This window comes from Wyeomyia smithii, chromosome 2, assembly GCF_029784165.1.
Source record: "Wyeomyia smithii strain HCP4-BCI-WySm-NY-G18 chromosome 2, ASM2978416v1, whole genome shotgun sequence".
NCBI classification, from domain to species: domain Eukaryota; kingdom Metazoa; phylum Arthropoda; class Insecta; order Diptera; family Culicidae; genus Wyeomyia; species Wyeomyia smithii.
In genome coordinates, this window is record NC_073695.1 from 103095989 (window position 1) to 103117439 (window position 21451).

General features: G+C 37.1%; 1 protein-coding gene across 1 annotated transcript in view; it reads left to right on the forward strand.

The window, feature by feature from the left end:
* Window positions 1-21071, forward strand: part of LOC129723540 (uncharacterized) — a 45917-nt gene extending 24846 nt beyond the window's left edge. The window contains exon 3 of the mRNA XM_055677820.1: window positions 16823-21071. Coding sequence (XP_055533795.1) covers window positions 16823-20912 — 4090 coding nt within the window. The 3' untranslated portion in view covers window positions 20913-21071. The remainder of the gene's footprint in view (window positions 1-16822) is intronic.
* The last annotated feature ends 380 nt before the right edge of the window (window positions 21072-21451 follow it).

Genomic DNA, 21451 nt, shown 5'->3' on the forward strand with positions numbered 1-21451 from the left:
AACGGCAGTACAAGTTTTGTAATTTTTTTTCCGAAATATACCATTATATAACTAATTTTGGTAAGTTTTACAAATCAATATCACGTTGCACACTAATTTTATGCAGTATCCAACAAGGCCGAAAAATTAGAAGCTATTGCATATGGAGATTCACTAAGACATAGGTTGAAAACTTTGCCGGTATATTATCAGTTTACTAGCGGTAATCCCAAATTTATTTGTAAACAGAAACTACATGATTTCAAATGAATATTTATGAAGGAATCTGTTATATTGCACATTATTTTACTAAACAATAAAAGATTTGATTGCTTCTTGTGATCGACAGTTTTCGGCGGAGTAAATAAATTAAACTACATTTGCCAGTTTGTCCGTACGTTTCGAGTTACTACTGGCCTTCACTCATCATCAGCGGACTCTAAAATTAACTTTATTTAATATACATTCGGAACAAAAACACAAAATTCAAACATACAAACTTTACGACTTACTGTACACACCACAACTACTGTTTTGTTTTCGTTTATCTAATTTTCTTCCTTTTCCTGTTTTTAGTTTGTTTAGTTTAATTATAGGGTTGTATGCAGCTTTGAAAATTGTAGAGTCTTTTTGTTTGTTAACAACGTTATCATCTCCTCTAACTTTAATATGAAATGTTTCAGCTATTAGTCTTGTTTTGTGCTTAGATACCTTTTCTTTAATTTTAGTTTTGTCGAAATCAAACTTATGCCCTGTTTCTAAAGTATGTTGGGCTAAGCCTGTGCCTCCGATGTTTTTCGTCTTAATATTATATTTGTGTTGTTCCAATCTCTTATACAAAAACTGGCTCGTTTCTCCGATATATGATTTGTTACATTGACCACAGTTAATCTCATATACCACGTTTGTGTTTTTGTCTTTTGGAATTTTGTCTTTAGTTTTTGTGAACAATATGTTTTTAATTTTGTCAAGTGGCCTATAAGCAACATCAATCCCAAATTGTTTTAGGTACCTAGCTAGTTTTTCTCCTAAGCCTGTTATGTACGGTAAACAATAAAAGAATGAAAACAGGTTGCCAGCAACTTAACCGTGCCTCTTATTTCGGTCTCAAGCACTTTTGCATCATACATGTGTTGTTAATGAAACCATATGATATATTTGCGAGATATCTTGGCAGCCCGAAATCATCACAAAGCAATGCGTCTCATCGGAAGATGGTCAGCTGCTCGGTGTTGACGAAAAAAAAATGCCAGGGCGAATTCTTTTTAGCAACAATACTACACCGTCCCGGACTATACTTTTTAGCTTAAAAACCAACACTCAAACGACACTATACTCAGCTGTATTTTTTTCGTAGGGCATTTGACAGCATTTGTTTTTGTTGTTGTTGTATTCAAACTACCCCTTGTCTCTTTCGGGTGTACTCCGAGACAGAACAAGTGTAGTCCCGAAAGTGAAAAAAAAAAAAACAGTTACAGGACAAAGTGTACTCCGGGTGTAGCTTCACCGCAAAAACGAATTCGACTGGACTTCGAATTCGGCTGGAAATGTGATCTTTGGGACGGAATTGCCGTCCAAATCTCACGTGTTTGAGCAGCTACTATTCGTATTTGAAAGCATTTTATACGTACGCAAAGCACCAGGCTAAATAAGAAAGCTTAACAGTAAAACAATGAGCAACATTCAAGTCTCTTCATTACTTCCGATCAATAATTCAAAACAATGTTAGAGACGGCCGCCTAATAGGCCGGAAATAGGTATTTCACCCAATATTTCTTTTAGAATAGTTGTTTTTAGAAGCTATGGAAAAAGTATTGTTTATTAAAAAAATCGCATGTTTTATGTAAGTTGTGAGAAAATATGCAAAGTATTAGCGAAATAGTAAATGAAGACGCATTCTCTAATGAAAAAAAAAATTCTGTTTGATTCAAATTAGTAATTTCTGTAGCTTTCGAAAACATAACTTTGAAAATTAGAAATCTGTAAAATGATTTCTTTTGGTACTATTCTCCGGTGAAAGTTACTTTTTAAAAAATAAGTTATTCCTACTAATCGGTTTTTTAATTGGTCGAATTTCTTTGAAAACGCAGATTTATGAAACTTAGGGTAAAGTCGATGACGAGTGTTAGTATGGTAGCATCGTGAGCTTTTAATTAGTCATATTCGTATGACAAAAAAGGTGTTTTCAATTAAAAGTCTGTCCCATCCCAAGACTAAGGTAGGTGCGCCAGACATGGTAAGTGAACCAGTTATGGCTATATCGCACAAGCGCAACGGTACCAATTATGAACTTTATCCATTCCATCTGCATAGGCCATAACTGGTTGTGTTGACATGACTGCTACATCTCCCCTATATACAAAACGAAAAAAGTTTCAGTATAATGGTAAGATGTGAATCCCAGTTCTGGCGGCTGGATATAATAAAGAATTCAGAAAGTGTGCCTGGCACATAGTGTTCTTTTGATCTTGATTATCTTCGAAAATATATGAATACATGTATTTATTCTTCACCTCAATTATGTATTTGTTTTAGCGATGGCGTTTTTTCATTTCTAGAGATGAATTTGAATATGATAGGTTCAACTGATTTTTTTCTATCTGCATTTATGTACTTGGTATATCCAGGTATGATAACAGACTCCTGGTCTGACAAACCAGTAGTGGTCGTTTGTTCGAGTCCTGGCCTCGGGACTGGTGTCAGTAAGACTATAACGCTAGCTCCGTAAAATTTCAAAACAGAATGGAAGAGCGAGGTTTTACTTTGTTTTTGCACGCTTGAGGTGAAATTTTGCATGGAGACTTTTTTTCGGGAAGTTAAAACTTGTTGAGAACTATCGCTAAACGAAATTCGGAAAGTGGATTTTCATAGGCATAAACAACAATTTGACTGTTGTTCTCGAATTGACCATTGACTAAACTACGCAACGGTTAATTTAAACAGCACGTGCGTTGCACGGAATACTTTTATATGCAATAAGGTTATTGTTGTTCCGATCAGTACACTTTATTTGGTCGTTTAATGAAAGTTACCATGATTTTCTGCTAATTGGTTTTAGCTCTGAGCCTGTTATGCGTTTATTCGTAACGTGGGACTGACCAAAATCAATATTTTTTTCATCATTTTAGCAACAAACCTAACTTTTGTTGTAAATTTTCGAGAGCACACGTAATGTAAAGAAGTTTCTAAGGTTTATCTCAAAAGTGATGAAAATTCACATGGGACTGTTATGCATTTATGGGCAGCTTAGCTCCCACTCAAAAGCATATGCCCTCAAGCGAAACGGTATTGAAGCCACAAACGGCCGACTTCGAGCTACCACTTCGAATTTTCAGAAGTATAAGACTCGGAAATAGATAATGCGTTCCCTGTGAACACACTATTTTATGTTTGCTCCACCACCAAGGATTTATATAGCTCAATATAGATAAATTGATACTTAATAAATTTCTGATCGTGGGTTAGAACCTCAGTAAAGTCAAATGACCTCTAGCATAGATTTATACTCAAGCCTTAACGCATACACTTCCTTTTCTTGCCGAATTCTGCAATATTCCGATTGTTACTTGAAAAATCATGTCACTTACTTTACAAAAGTTAAATCCAATTGTTCACATCAAAGTTCTTATCGCAGCGGTTGGGACATACACCGAAAAACGTGTATAGTTTATCATTTTTCTCATCATAGTTTATTGTTTCCCAATGCCGGTCTAGGTCCAGTAAACTTCACCAAACACTAATACGCCTATGTCATTTGTTTAACAGGTACTCCATTGTTTATAATAATCGGTGGTGGGCACCGCTAACTGAAAATTCAGCGACGCTAAAGACTAAATTTCTAACTGGAGAATTTAGCTCGATAATCGCTAAACACTAAACTCATATTAGCGCAACTTTCGCTAATCGCTAATAGCTGACTTTTTTTTCACAACCGCTAATCGCTGACTTGTTGTTATGTAGATTGTCATATGGTTGTATTTATTGCTATTTACTAAAGTGCGCTCCCAGCTGGTCTCCAACAAGCCAATCGTCGTAGGTTCGAGTCTAGGCTAGGGAGAGACTGTTAGTGTCAGTAGCATCGTAGCGCTAGCCCCGCAATTGTCCTGTACACTCAACATTTGGCTGCGAAGTCTGTGTATAATAAACAGAAGGTCGAATTCCGAATCGGAATGTAGCACCAAGGCTTTGCTTGTTACTAAAGTGCTAATTGAAATCGACTTTTCGAATGCCGTTTAGCGATAGAACTCAAAAGATACGTCTTCTTGATAGAAGTCCTCATGCAAAATTTCAGCTCAATCGGACTTTGGAAAGTCGTGCCTAAAAAGCGGTAAAATTATACTTTTCTTATCGCTTTGAAGCAAGACTTTTCAAAGTCTGATTAACCCTCTAGTACCCAGTGCCGCCCTTAGACGGTCTTCAGTCAAACCTCTAAAAAGCTTCAATAAGGACTTAAAAAATGTTTATAAGGCTTTATAGTAATTTTTTCGGAGTTCGTCTGTAAATTAATTTGGGCACTAGAGGGTTAAGCTGAAACTATATTTGAAACGACGAAACTTGAGCCTTACCGCTAAACAAAATTCGAAGGTAATTTTTTTTTTCCATACAGGGTGCGCAATAATTATTGCAACAAGAAACAGAGGACCGGTAACCATGTTTTTGGCAAGTAAGAGAAAACTTTTGAAACAAAAATAATTTATTGTGTCAAAACAATTAAAAAACAACAACTAATTCAATGTGTCCTCCTTTAGCTCTGATGACAGCTCGAAGATGCTTAGGATAAAACTCGCGGGCGGACCGAATGTCATTTTCCTTCCAAGTTTTGAGCAAAGACTGCTTCAACTCGTCCCAACTTGTGTGTTTTCGTGAGCAGGCCCTTGCTTCTAACATCTCCCAAATCGAGAAGCCCATCACGTTGAGTACTGGCGAGTTTGGAGGCCATTCATCCTTGGTGATGAGATGACAGAGGAAAATTGATCTTGCACCAGTCTTGAACGATTTTCTTCGTGTGAGCCGGATCACCGTTTTGCATGAAGACCCAGTTTTGGTTGTTATTCCTTTTCTGGGCCCAACCCATCACATTCTTCTTCAAATTCTCATCCAGGCACAGTGGTCTAAACTAGATTACAGTGTTCAGCAATTCTTTTTCTTATTGATTTTCCTACAACTTTGCTGAAGGAAGCAATCTGGTATTTTGAAAATTAGGAAAAATAGTTTTTATATCTATTTTCCAGGGGGAGTTATAAGTTAGTTATAAGGAATAAACTTGCTGAAGACACTAGGTACATAAAATCAATATTTCACAGTCAAATCTAAAACGATCACGATTTTTCGAGTTTAGACCACTGTGCCAGGTAGTAATCCAACGATAATAGATTGACAGGTTAGGAGAAACAAGGAGTTTGATTGGCTTGGTAACGAAAAAATAGTAAACAAACCTGATGCTAAAAGCTTCTACGTCACAACGTCGAAGGTTCCATCACAACGCACTGGTAGATATTGATAAAACAGGATTTTAGGCAATAAATACAACTTTTGAGAAAAGATTTTCTCTTGTTATATTGGAAATCAATTTTTGAATATGTGGTGAAGAGGAACAGTTATAAGCGAAAAGAGTACGGTTAGCGGATTATTCACAACACCAAGAAATTCAATTTTAAATTTCCAGACGAAATTCAACATAGATTTTAATCGGGTAAGATTTCCCAAAATTACACCATAAAAATAAACTACATAAATAAATCAAGAAACAAAATCAATTTTTATTCTGCAAAGTGCCTTGTTTTCTTGATATTTTATCGAAACGATTTCGGATGGAGTCTCAAATATTTTTTCCTGCAATTTAATTTTTCCTGTAATAGTACAACGATTTCGAAAATTACCGTGGTCTCACATCTTAACTATTTGTACTTGTTAATATTTCCCTCTAGAATACTTTTTTCATGTATTTTATTCCAATATTGATACGTGTAGCAACATATTTTTTCGATCCTTTCTTGAAACACTTCGGAAAATTGCTTTTTAAAATTTGAAACAGACTTTTTTAACATGTTCAACATGACTAAACACAGTTATCTCTGCACCATTGTTGCGATGGTTTCACCGGCTCACTCTTTGGGAGATCTTCCTTATAATTGTCTCTGGATTTCTCAACCAACTATCAATTATTAGCTATTAGCCTGTGCCTTATGTTTAAATCGCAAATTTCTTACAGACGGATCTCTTTCAGGTAGCGTAAGAATATTTGAAACGGCTGTAATGTTTTTGATAGTGAGACCAAAGTAAATATTTTAAATGATTATTGCCTTACCATGACCGACAAGATACCGGCATTCGAAGCCTTTCGGTTTGAAGTGCTGGGAACACACAAACTTTGTATCTTCTATGAAGAAATTTCACATGATTTTATTGAGCGAAACGGCATTTCAAGAACTATGCACTCCGTCATCTTCACATAAATTAACGCACTGCAATTTTCAAAACAAACTTTGTGACGTAATATCCCCGAGCGCTTTGATCGAACTTCATGTTAGGCATGTACATATAGGAAGCATGCAACATTTCCACCAATACGGCGATAGGTATCTGCCTAACCTCTGCTCTATTAATATTGGTAGTAATCACCATCGATTTTCACTCCTTTTTCAACGAAAAGAAGCTCGGTTCGCGAATCGGTGGTCACTCCAGCAAAAACCATTACAGAAGCTGGGTGAGACGAGCGAAGGATCGAAGGCTTTCAACTGAATCAGCATCTCCTGATGTTCGTGCGAGTACTTGGTCGTTCTATCGGTTGTTTGCTTACTCAACGGTGAAGAATTTCTCGTCGGTGAAGAGCTCGCGACGAATGGTTCGGGCAAGAAGATCTTTGCATCGCACGAGCCTTTTTGTTGTTTGCGCGTCGGAAAGAGCATGTTTTTTGGTGTTTGTATAGAAACATTTGTTATTGTTTTTAATCGTTTTTACTCAATAAATTATTTTTATTTTAAAAGTTTTCTTCAAGTTTGCCCAAAACATGGTTAACGTTCCTTATATTTCTTGTTGCAATAATTATGGCACACTTTGTATATTCCTTTGGTTCAAGATTGATAAATCGATGTATGAGGGTTTTGTAGAAACAAGGAACAACAAAAGTGGTTTTGTTTGTTTGTAATATACATACTATTAACCTTATGTACTCGGTAATTTTAACACACGTAAATACTCGGCAGGATACCCGGGTGCCAGCCGAAATGAAATGCTTCTTACTTCATCAATTCTTGACCGATTTTCGATCTTGACCTGTCAAGGATTCAACAGATTTTCCAATCTTTTGACAGTCCAAGATCGAAAATCAGTCAAGAAATGACAAAGCAAGAAGCATCTTAATTTGTGGGACCCGGGTATCCGGCCAGGTACTTAAGGGGTAAAATAATTTGAAGTCCCCCCCCTTCGCTGCTCTAATTTCGGTTGTCCGACTTTTCCTAGAAAACCATTCCCAAGAAAATAAAGTATCGAAGGATTTTCCCCAGAATGAACCATTCTCCAGCATACCAAATCCCGGAATATACTAGTTATCAGAATTCTAAACCCCTGAAAGTACTAGTTACCAGAAATAGAAAACCGTTTCCCAGACCGTTTCATCACCGTAACCAGAAAAAAAACATTAGTTTTCAGTTATTATATTGTTAACATTCTAAATTATTTGACATTTCTAATTAACACTTGACCCCTCTAGAGCTGAAAATATGAAAATTCTTTTACCTGCCATTCCGGAAGATCTAAACCGAATTTAATCGAACCTTTTCCAAAAGATCACAAATTTTTCAAATTTATTTGGGACAGGAGGGGACATTTGTTCCGGATTTATCGAAGGGAACGGTGGGGTAAGTACCCTTCCAGAGACACAGGCTAAATTAAAAACGGTAGCGAAACCTTGCTTCAACATATCAAGCTTTAGGTTTTTGCAAAACAATACTATTAACGATCGGTATTTCGCCACTTTGTTTTAAGTCGATAGTCGGATTTTCTCAGCCGTGCCAGTTCTAAATTGATTGTTTATCGATGACTGCAGCCCAAGCCGCACGCCTACACCACCACACGGCCGAACGCCCCGGAGTGCGTTGAAGCGCCAGCAGGTCCACGGCGCGACACCCTCACGAACTGGGAGCACGCGCAGTCCCGCGACCAGGTAGCCTCGTAGCCCGAGTCATCCCAGTCTTCAGAGTTAATTCTTATCCCGAAGTTACGGATCAATTTACCGATTTCCCTTACCTACATTGATCTATCGACTAGAGACTCTTAACTTTGGAAACCTGCTGCGGATTCGGTACAAGCTGTTGAGAGTTCGATTTTCAAGGTTTAAGAAGAGAATATCGACACAGCAGTTTAATACCATGCTCTACCAGCCTGTCCAACCATATCTCTCTATGAAAGACTTCCATGGCTAGTATGACTGTTAAACAGAAAAGAAAACTCTTCCGATATCTCTTGTTGGCTTCTCGAAGGAAAGGATTCATGTTACCATGATTACAAAGGCGCTACAGTTTCCGGTGTGCACACCAATGCAAACGTATACTCAACAAGTTCCAGAGTTGTAACCGGGTTCCCTTTCGCTCGTTTAATATATACTAGTGGATGTTGCATCAACCCAAACGAACGAACCTCTACAGAGGTAATTTCTGCAAAGGGGCTAACCCGCATGTGAACTAGATTAACCCTTAAATGCGCACGACGTTAAAAAATCATCTAAAACCATAAAATCTTGGTTTAACAGTTTTACTGCTCTGATACTAGGCAATATGCATAAAAAAATTGAAAGATTTACTTTTTAGTGTGCAAATATTACCATGTTGTTTTTAAACAACACTGTGACTTTATCGCAGAATAAAGTCTACACAATGACTTTTGTTAACAGTAACTTTAAAATTGACCTTTTGTTAGTATGATTACTGATAATTCAGACATTTTCACTAACCACTAATCTCATTTTAAAATTTATTTTCAAAGACAGTCAGTACCAGTCGGGAATCTCGCCATGTTTTTTTTCGTTTTCGAGATTTTGACAGCAAAAATAAAATCAAAACATTCAAATACAGTACTTCCAGCTGTTAAGTTTTCTTCGTTAGAGTCTAGAGAGCTGTTTCAATGGATTATATTTCTAAAAAATACTGAAATTCGTATATTTTAAAACGTTTTATGTACTGTTGTTTTAAAACAACATTGCGCATTTAAGGGTTAACCGAATTAAGATAAGAAGGGGTATTTTAGATTTTTGGTCAAGGAGCCTCAGAAATCAATTCGCTACTGTGTTTTTGTGGTGGACTTGTGTTGTTCATTAAGCTAAAAATGATTACTGAAAGTTCTCTGATTTTATGACTATGGCCTGGTGTCGAGCGCTTACCTATTTACTCCATGAAAGAACAAATGTATTAGTTGACAATAAGTTGATTCAAATGATAGTATCGTTATACATTTGATTTACAAAAACTCAGTTTTAACAGATTTTCCAGATTAAAAAAATAAAAATGCATATTTCTTCGTTTTCAGATAACAGTTTTCTGGAAAACGGTATTTTCTGGAAAATAGTTTTCTGGGTATTGGTTCATTCCGGATAATAACTTTCTGGGGATTAGTACTTTCTGGGTAGCAGTTTTCTGGTGATTGGTATATTCTGGGATTTTGTTTTCTGGGGAAAAAGCTTCGGCGTTTTATTTTCTGGGGAATAGTTTTCGAGGAATTGTTATACAATCCTAATTTCATTTCCACTAGTTAGAAGTAATCTATACGTTTCAGCTGACTGAATTGAGGTTTTCCTAGTTTTTTTAAAGCAATTAAGTCCGAAAAGGTACCCGGGTACCCTGCCGAGTACATAACGGTTAAGAATGTTTTTATAATAAAGTATCATCATTCGAAGCAATTTATGTATGCAACACACGGTAAAAGTTTTTTGCCGGTTCTCTACAAATTTAGCGGATAAGGGATTAATATTTTTATTTTGAGAAACAATCACTGAATTGAGAAATTATTTATGAAAACAGCAACGTGTATATTTTGAATATTGGAGTGATGCTATGGTATAAGTACGATTTACCGCTAGGTGAACTAACTGGTGACAACGACGATTTTGGATTTTTTTAAATTGTCTTACTCCACAACAAAAGTGCTCAGAGAGAAATGAGCATTTTGTATATGTAAGGTTTCTGTCTCCTTTTACTGTTACTGTTTAAATTTTTTTTTATGCATGCTAAGTTCTGTTCAAGCGTCGAAGTAAAAAGCATTGTGCAAGCGCATTGGTCAGTTTTAACTGAGCTGCACAAAATGTTGACAAAAAAAAATCACGGAAAATCATTTCAAAAGCGAAAATCTTCCGATTTCGACTGTGTATGGTTTCTTATAATCCGCCAGGAAGGTAGTAGAAGACCGACCAGAAAAATGGACAAAAAATGACTTTGTTCTCCTTGTCTGAATTATTGATTCCAAGCCAAGTTATCATTCAAGATGTGTACCAGAACGAATGTTGGAAGAAAATTTTGACATATTTTTTGACAGATGAAGCAATATCACATAACACCAAGAAACGCTAACGTTCCTAAATACCCACTCAACTCCATGTGTACCAAAAATACGCAATCTTAGAGATTTTGAGTTCATTACTGTAAATACTAACTGCAAAAAGGTCAATCTGCAGAACTAAGTGATAATGTAATAATGTTAAGTATATCTACCTTTTTTCTGTAAGCCATAACAAAAAAAAAGTTTTCGTCCGTTGAATATGGTTTTAACATATATTCTGCGTTACGTTTTATACTAAAAAAGTAAGTATGACAGTCTCCATGAAAGAGAATCAATTGTTCACTGTTTACAAAAAAGGCAGGCCCAGTGAAGGTATTACGATTCACATTCAAGAAAGTTCAAAAAGTAACCCTAGACAATACTTTTCATTTTAAATTTGTCATAACTGAAGAACGACTGGAATAAACAGGTCTATGCGTATTTCTTCGTTAGATTATAGGGCACAATCAAACAACAGCTTAGAACAGCTTACTTTTAACTTTTTTGTAGGTTACATGACGTTTTAAAATATCTTGCAAAGCTCTGAATAGTTGCAAAAACAACAGTCTGTGCTCGAAAGATAAAGGTTAGTACTAGCTTCCATAAATGTTTTCACTAAATTCTGGTTTCTCTTAGAGACTAAGACGTTGGCAGAAAATTTTAATTTCTTTAGGGATGAAGCTGGAAAAATGAAGTAACTGAAAAATAATGATAATATAAGCTTGAAAAAATATAGATTAGCAAGTGGGACTCGTAATTTTTTGGTTACCAAGAATGGTGTTATAAATATGTCTCCATAATAAACGATCCGGTCCACTGAAGAACTCCATAACAAAACTGGAACAAAACTGGAAACTCCGACAGCTCAAATGCTTATAATTAAGTATCTGCATACTGTGGGAGCTCCGTAGCTGGAAGGTTACAGAGTCCGCTTTGGTGAGCGGGTGGTCGTGGGTTCGAATCTTAGTAGAATCAGGCCATTGGTTGTCATAGGACTTTTAGCATGAGTTATTCTCAGGCTCCCCAGCACGTACCCTTTCTTCAATCTGAATTTTACAGTACCCCCCTGTTTGACTCTCCTACTAACAAAAATAAGTCCCTATTATATTAACACTGGTGTGAGTAATATATGAAAGGCTCGGTATAGTAGAGCAGTAAGCTTGGAACGGAAAGGTAACTTCACACAAGCACGGACAATAAATGATAAGCGTATCAACTTACTTCAATAGTGATACTGTCAATAATATGAAGTGCGGAGTACAGAAAACACTTGGGCAAAATCAGAATAGATCTAATTTCTGGTCGAAGTGATGAGTCCACACAGAAAAAAAATTGCATACTGTAGCATTTGAATGACTTTACTACACTCAAAAGGCGATCAGGTTTTCACGTTTCAAATTACTGTGATGTACAGAAGCCAAAAATCACCAGGCATCATTTTGAATCATTCCAGGGCCACCATATTATTTGCGGAGAGTTATTTTATTAGTGTAAGATAAAAGTTATTTCGAGAGAACATAATCTATCGTAATTCAGTGATCACCCGATTATATCAGTACCCGATTTTATCTGCCCCCGATTTTATCACCTTCTTCACCCGATTTTATCATCATATAACATTTCATCAAAAAAATGTATATTATATTTCAGTACTTTTGCACAGCTCTGGGTAGAATAACATCATTCTGGATATAGTTTTCATGGAAAACTCAACCATTGCACAGTGTTTTATTTTGGCGTTTTCGTTCGATTAATTGAATAGTGATTCAAGCAATAACGTTAATTCATACATTTTTAAAGCTATTAACCAACGCGTCTTTTGATATTTTGAAAAGAAAAAAAAAGTTAAATAGAAAATTTCCTTCTTCATTTGATTGAGATAGACGCAAAGTGTCTTCAGCAAATCTCTTACATATTACGAACCATGTGAAGTTTTCTTTCAAAAAGCACTAAAAATCTCAATTTTCGCTCTAACTTTTTCCCACATTTTTCCGAATTTTTGAACCTTCTACAAAGTTATCAGCCTTCCAAAAATGCATGTTTTTGAAAAAAAAAAAATGTTTTATCTATTAAAATAAACAAGCTATTTGCCATATAATAATATTTTCAGGGGTAAATGCACGTTCACCATCTCCAAATCTAGCAATTATTCACAAGTGGCAGTTCCACTGTCAATTAAGATACAAACTTTCGTCTTTTAAAGTCCTAGATTAATTTTTATTTTTAAATTCATCGGTGTTGTTTCAACTACGTCATCTACAGGGTGGCCGCCCAACCGGGAAAAAAACCTGGAATCGTTTGAAACCGGGAAAAAAACCGGGAATTTCACTGAACATTACAAGCCGGGGTGAGATTGTGCCAGTGGGGGTGGGATTGTGCCATACAAACCCCTTTTTTGTCAGCCATCTCATGGCGATCACAAGACCAAAATTTCTTGAGTAAGTTTCCTCGAATACTTAACCAAAAAAAGACTAGTCCTGTTACCCGGAAAAGATGGCTGACATATCTTACAGTGCATAAAACAGTTTTTGTTTTTATTCATTTTTCTCTTGGAAGATAACTTGGCCAAGGTAAGCTCCCCGGAAGTAGCATTCAAATGGCTCGAATTTTGCCTAGAGCAAATGGTTCACAACGATAATCTCGCGGGAACAGTAGCTGATAGATGTCGCCAAGAATACTCATAACTCAACTTCCTACCTTGATACTTTTTGTAGAGATCTGCTAGCTGCTTCAGGCAAGAAACCTTCTAACTTTACTGTGTTTATTAAGAAGATTCTGATACTATCGCATGGCAATGCCACATTGGAGCGAGGTTTCTTCGTGAACAAGGAGTGCGTACCCGATCAGAAAGAAAAAACAAAAATATAACAGGAGTTGTTAGTTTGTTACGGGAAAAACCTTACAGGCTGTGTTTTCAATTTGGTCCCGTTAGGTGTTAAAATAACAGAAATTATAACAGAAATGATTCTACTAGTATCAAACACATATTAAAATTTGTTACTAATATATCAGCTTTCTATCAAAATAAGATAGTATATAGAACAATATAATAACAAACATTGTTAGAAACAACAGGTTTTGATAAAAACTAAAAATTAGTTAGACTTGTTTCAGAACTACTTCATATCACGTTTTGTTATTATAACTCATTCAGATTCAGTTTTGTTATCAAAATTATATGGAAAAATACAAAATTGTATCAAAATATGTTATTTGTATCTCACGTTGATAGAATTTTGTAATTTTTTAGTTATGCTCTTCTGATCGGGTAGTCATGAATTTGGAAAAAGACAGACTTGTAGCGCAGCGCTTGGTGTACGACACAGTACAGGTTGCTGGAGGAGGACACGAAATTGATATTGATGAGGAGATGCGTGAGCTGCTGGAAGTAACGTGTTTTAAGTGTTATGAAAATATTCTTTTATGTATTACTTTTTTATATATTGAATCTTATCTGGTTGAGGTAAAAACGATTCCTTCAAACTTAATTTGGCCTAGAATTCCTCAGTAATGAGTATCATATGCGTTGTTTATAAGAAACTTGTAGACATCTCCTCTCGGAAAGATGACATCCGTCGCATTTTTCGATTTTTTGCTACTATATCTCTTGATTTTAATAAGGCTGAACACGTCAAGAAGTGACTTATAGCATATTGAGATGTAAATCGAAAGTCACGCTTTTTTATTCCTTAACTGCACGGAAAACTACAGAATTCAAAAGTACAATTAACCAGGAAAAATATTTGAACGAACCGGGAAAAACCGGGAATTTAATTTCGGGTTTTGAGTGGCCACCCTGCATCTATTTGTTTTCTTCTGTTTCCGGATTGCGGGCGAATGAAGAAAATGTAAAAAAGTCTCTATTTTCATGTGTTTTGAAATGTATTGAAACGATATTTCGTGAAAGGGCTATCAGTAAACCACGTATACACATTTAGGGTCATTTCTGATCCCTCTCCCGTTCCTTAGAACATAGCTGAAAATCACGAGAAATTAATTCTTTAAGCAGTTTGAGATATGTATGACACTAACAGCACAACTTCACAGCTTTATGCAAACACTAGTACCTAACCTACTAACTAGTAGTGAAATTTGTGTTTCACGTATATGAGAACCCTTCCTTCCAGAGGAGGGAGGGGTGTCAAGTTACCATTGACATATTTCTTACTCCTAAAAACCTCACCATGTCAAATTTGGTTCCACTTTCTTGATTAGTTTTCAAGTAACGCAGAAGTTTGTGTTATATTTGTATGGGAGCCCTCCCTTTAAGAAGAGGGAGGGGTGTCGCGCTACTCTAATAACCTTTTCCGGCCTCAAAAACCCCTACATAAAAATTTTCACGCCGATTGGTACAGTAGTTTCCACTCTATAAGGATCAGACAGACAGACAGATAGAACTGCTTTCTCATATGATTAGATTTCATATAGTAATTTAAATCGCTGATTTAACGTATTAAATTATTGGTTTACCATCTTTTATAACAAAATATTAATAAAAAAAATTTCCCGATTTTATCACTTTCCCTATTTTATCACCCCAAACATCATCAAGGGGGTGATATAATCGGGTGATTACTGTATTAAAAGATGTTGGTTCCGAACTCAATACTTACGATCACTCTTAATATATCAAACAGCCTTATGTAGTTCTACGTCAATTTCTGAGTCGTGGCTTTGCACAACAACCCTTCTGAAATATTACGATTGAATTGAATATTATTGAAATACTCGATTTTCGCTTGTCATCATTTCGAAGTACATTCAGCATGCAATTGTATTGTTCATGATATGGGCAATTCAGGTGCTGACACCAGACTTTTAGCTGCACAAGGTCTTCCAAATTCGATGTCTTCGCGCTTAGTTGTTCGGAAATAAGGAAAAATAAGGTATTGTTGTTTATCGCATGATAAAATCAGTACGGTTACAATGGAAATCAACTTTTCGAATTTCCTTTAGCGGTAGATCTCAACAGGTTTTTGTCTCGAAAAAAGTTCCTATGCATAATTGCATGCGAGAGTACTTTCTCAGAACCAGGTATAGTCACAAAATTTCGTTCCACAGACAGACAGACATTCGATGCAAGCTTCCGCTCCATAGTCTAAAATAGTATATTTTTCGACATTCTATCGCTGGTATAAAGTGCTGTTACTAGACACCTTGTTTCCCGTGGGACACAGCCGCATGGCAGCGAAATAAGCAGGTAACAAAAAAGAGTAGCGATTAAGTTTTCCTCTCTTGGTGATAGGAAGAAAACCAGTAATTAAAAAGGTGTTCAGTTTTGTTGCTTGTATTTTTTAAGTGTCGTTAGTGCAACAACTTCTGGGGCCGCAAATAAAGGATCTTTATTTATGACATCAATGCTTTGATGCTCACATAGGCGAAAAAATATAACGCGGAAACATACAACAAAATCATGATATGAAACCTTTTGTTATATGATTCCGTGGATATGCTAAAATCAACAAATATCACTGTGATTGTGTGTTGTGCTCGAAAGAGTCACGAATTCCTGCGAGTGAGTTGCATAAGCAATCGTTGTGGATTGACGAGTGCTTTTGAAGCAGACATCTCTATTGCTTTTCATGTAAACATAGCTTTTGTTTAGAACGCAAGATTTGTTTCTAGTGTAAATTACAGTCATTTATATGTGAAAGAATATATTTTATGCAAAACTTACTATAAATTGAGTAAGATACCTCAGTCACGTTTGCTGTAGAAACAAAGCATTTTAAAAAAATAGGGAAAAACAAGTGAAACATCTTGTATCTTTGCTGCAAGTACTTGAATTTACTTTTAACTTTTAGTGGCGGAATGAGAACTTTTTTTTCAAACTTATAGTGAAAACTCAGCAAACACTAATTAGATACTAGCTTTTTTTTTTGTAAGATTTGGACCACTGCGACCATTATTTTGATCTTTTGTGGTATAGATACTAGCTTAAATCAATGAGAGTGACGCGTCTCCATTGTTTTTGTTTCTGTAATACTTTGGGGGGAAAGGCTCAGCCAAGTCGTGTATTATATCACTTTTTAATGCACACCGAGTATGGACTCCAGCTAACAGATAGTCGTTCATCTGATACCCTGTGTGGTGCTGGATAAGGACCTGGGATTAAATGCGGTTGAAAATCAATCAATTCAATAGTCGAGTTGGCTGTTATGTCCGATGCACTTCTGGCGTATCACACGCGGGGAATAGACTTAAGCTACAGGTTAGGATGCTTTAAACGAATATTCAGAATGGTGCAATTAGCTCGGTGGATGCAATGTTTCTTTATTTACAGGATTTTCATTTGTTCCAATTTATTAATTTACAGCACGGATGAAGATGCTCGTCAGGCAATGATGCTGAATGGAGGTAAGATAAAAGAGGTCCAAATTACGCTGCTATTGTCGTCTCGTGCTGAAATGCAAAAAGTGATTGAAGAGGCACGCCGAACAACAATGTCATTTATGCAGCTATCGGCGCAGAGCGCTGCGTCACCAGTAGCAACAGCGGCGGCCCCTGTTGTGCCAAAGGCTGCGACTGTTGCGGTCACGAAGGCAATAGCTCAGCAGCCGCAGCCACCGGTTATTAGTCTGTCTGGGTTTCTAGCACAAAATTTAAGCCAGCAAAAGTCTCAGGTTATACAGACACAGTCGCTCTATTCAGAAATTCCTGGTTTGGGTTTTCTGACGTCAAGTGGAATGTTTCAACCGAATGCTCCTGCGGCTGGTTTGTTCTCAGCTTTAAGTGCACAGTCATATAATGGGCCAGTCGCTTCAAATTCTGCTTTTGCTCAATTATCTGAGCAGTTGAAAAAAGCCGCTGAAGCAGAGAAGGACATTGCTGCAAAGAGCATCATCAGTGGAGGTAGTGCAACGAATCTGGGAAATGCTTTGAGTTCGAAAAAGGAATCGAGCGATAAGAGCAGCCGCCGAAGCAGATCGTCATCACGAGAACGTGATAGACGTCGTTCCTCTAGAGATCGTTCTCGATCCAGGAGTCGTGATCGGGAACGGAGTAGACGCAGAAGTGGAAGAGATCGCAGTCGTAGCAGAAGTCGTGAACGACGTAGTCGAAGTCGCAGTCGTGATCGTCGCGACAGGCGACGTCGATCACGCTCACGAGACAGAGAAGATACTCGTTCCAGGGAACGTAGTCGAGAAAGGGATTCAAAAGCGGAGAAGTTCAGTAGAAAGAGGGCTTCTCGTTTTAGTGATAAAAAAGATTCAAGTCCACCTGCGGCAGTGATTACGACTACTTCACCCGAGATAGAATCTAAGTCGTTCATCAGTCCATGGGATACGTCAATACAGCAAAATTTGATGAATCGATCTGGTAATGGTGTAACAACTATTCAATCGTCAGTTCCCACTAGTTCGTCTCCACCAATGCCAGGTATGGCAAGCTCTAACCATACCTTCGGTACTCGGATTGATCAACCGATGCAAATTCCATTAAGTAATTTAAAATCAAGCTTTCAGTCAAACTTGTACCCTGCAGTAAACTATGGAAATTTCCAAGCATCGAAACCAATAAGTCGGGAACATTTAACCAAGCTTCAGGAGCTACATTCAAGGAGGGATCCAAGGGTGGCTCTACTAAATCACAACCCTCAGAAATCTGTGGCAGGACCATTTGTCGATAGAGGACACCAGACTGGCACCAAACTGGACAGTTTTTCAATGCCGAGTAATAGTAGCATTAATGTTGGCCCATCTAGATCTGATAGTAGTGACAGGTTTACTCGAAACGATGCCGGATATGATAAACGTAAGACTGATCAGGATGACTCCGAAAACGATGAAATGGGCGGTCAGTCGGTGAAAATATACAACATGGAAAACAGCACAGGATACGGAGAAATTCGCAGATTTTTTTATGGGCAATCTATTTCGAGTAACGGAATTAAAATGATTAACGATCGCAATGGAAAAAGAACTGGTGTAGCCTATGTAAGATTTTTGCGTAGGGATGGCAAAAGGTATGCTCTATCACGAGATGGAATGCTGTTAAGGAGGGCAGAGGTGAAAATTGCACCAATCACTGATAAGGAGTTTGAAGACGCTATCGATTCGTATCGTCCAAGTTATGAGGACTCCAAAAACAACTGGGTTGATATCACCGATGAAACCAGAGATAGTAGAAATAAGGATGACATAATCGAAATAAAAGATGATGTCAGTACAAATAAATCAGGAAATAAATCTGGATCACTAGTTGTTTGGAATTTGCCCAATTTGACAACTGAGTTGGATCTGATGCGAATGTTTTCGGATTTTACTATAGTTGAGGTCCTAATTATTAAGAATTACAAAAACCCAAAGCAGTTGGACGGTTATGTAAAGTTTCATCAAATAGACGACGCTCGTCGGGCTTGCGAATGTACTCACAGGCATTACATAAGAAATAAGCGAGTATACATGAAGCAATGCAGTGATATTGAGTACGATGCAGCGAAAAATGAGTACGAAGCTCCCCTTAATGAAGATGACGACGATGAGGATGATGTAGTTGTTCAACCGTCAGTTGATGCTTCACAGGATATAGATGATTCTGTACAGATGATTGATGATTCAAAAGATTCCAAAGAAAATTTGAGTCGCAATGCGCAAACGGAACGAGAGAACACAAACGAAGGTGGAAACACGTATTCACAAAACTTGATGAATAATGTTCTTTCGCTGAATAATCGAAAAGAATCCTACAGTTATTCTACTGTAGATCAAAAGCAAAGCAGTTCGATTGATCAGCCTAATGATAAGTACACGATTCGGGATCCTAGAAACTTTTTCTCTCAGATACATAACCCATCTATGCAACAGTGCCAACCAGATTCTGTACAACAGCAATGGCAGCAACAATCACAGCAATTTCAGTCGATGCCTCCTTCATCGATGAATTTTGGAGGATTTGGCGGTGATTTCAGTCGCGATCCACGGCGTCGTCCAGATTTTGGGAACCAACGCAACATTGATAATCAAAATCAAACGGTACAGGCGGCGGATAACAATTTCAGAGAAGGAATCAACTTTAGTTCCAGCCAGCCACAATCTCGTTTCGACCCAACGGGTACTTCTAATAAGTTCGAGCACATGGATGTAACTCACAATAGTTCCATACAGCAACAGTTTATGGGGTCAAATGTACAAAACAACGAAAAAACTACATTCATTATGATCAGCAATCTGGAGTATACCATGCAGGAATCGGCAGTTATGAGCTTCTTTGATCGGGAAGGTTTTAATCCTAAGTATGTGCAAATGATTCGTACTCCATACGGGCGGTCAACTGGTGAATGTGTGGTAGAATTTGAATCGGAACAGGAAGCCGATGCAGCTATGGTGAAAAATGGGGCTCAAATCGGTAAACGAAGAGGTTTTGTCAAACATTTAGATCCTCAACAAGTTTCGGCCGTAATGCAACGGATTAATCGTAATCAGAGAGTCAATCCTCCACACAGCAGTGGTAGCAACTTTGAAAGAGGCAATAATGATAGTTCTGGGGGAAACAACTTTGGTAGAGGAAATGGTTTTGGAAATGACGATACAGGTGGGAACGAAGGAGACGGTTTTGCGAACGATAACTGGGACGAAAATAATTACGGAAATTCTGGAAGTTTGTCTGGGGTTAACAGTTTCGACAATAGAGAAGTTAACTTTGGTAACAATGACCTCGACAACAAAGATGCTAGTGGTGCACAAGAAAGAGGATCAAATATTTCCGATTACAGTACTGAATTCGATGGACCATTGAATGATAACAATCAGCCACTTAGACAGAATGATAACAAAACAAATGGTATCCGAGGTGGTGTCGGTAATTCTTCCTGCAATAGTAAACTGTTTTATGAAGATGGTGAGGAAGAAAAAGATGATTCCTTAAAACAACCAAGTAGACAAAATACCGAGCAAACACAGTCAGGAATTTTCGATCAGAATGAACAACAAATGGGTAGATCTGACGAATCTGATTCAGTTCATGACCGGGAAACTGAAAAAAGTAACTCGAGAGAACAAATCGAGCCTAAGGAACAATCGCTTGATGAATTGTCTCGGTCCGCTGAACGACCACTTCCAGCTTCCACCGAATCAAACTCCGAATTTTCAGAGGATCCCCCTCTAGACGATAATACTCCTAAGTCATCAGCCAATTTTAGAATGCCAATGGATGGAAACATACTTGGTCTCAGTAATCTACCATTTAGGGCTGCCAATGAGGATATTGTCCAATATTTCGAGGAGTACGGTATTGCGCTGGAAGATGTCAGGCGAAAATATCTGCGAGATGGCCGTGCCACTGGTGATGCTATGGTACGCTTCCAGAGTGCGGCGGACGCTCAACGTGCACTAGAGTCGCACCGAAATCGACGCATTGGAGGTCGTATTGTGCGAATGAGGATATTGAGCGATTGTCTCCAGTAATCATTTTCGGGTGTGTTTGATTAGATGTAATATTCTAGTTTAGCTTTACTCTTAGTTTTTTTATAATACGTATTATTAAAACATTCAACTTTTTGATTTGAATTTGTACATATTTCATACAAGTAACAATACAAACGTCTACAAAATAATAAAATTGAATAATATTATTCATAAAAAGCTTTTAACATACACAGAAATCATGATGACAAACTCAATTAGTCAAAACTGCTACTGGATTTTTGTTATTTGTTGCATATTTTCAAATATTTTTTTAAAGAAAAGAAATAAAAAAATGAGACATTTGTTGTTAATTTTTGAGATAAAAAAGATTTTTCAGGCTAATATTGAATGAAAAAAAATATAATTCATATCAGTATCTTGACTGAAAAATAGATGTAAATAGACTATTCAGAAAAGGTTTTCCAACTTCGTTCGATCTTCTGAATGCTTCTCATGTATTTTTTTTTATGAATAATAATAACCGGTTTTTTTTATGAAGCATCTTGACTAGCGTATAGATTGATTGCGATTGAAGACAT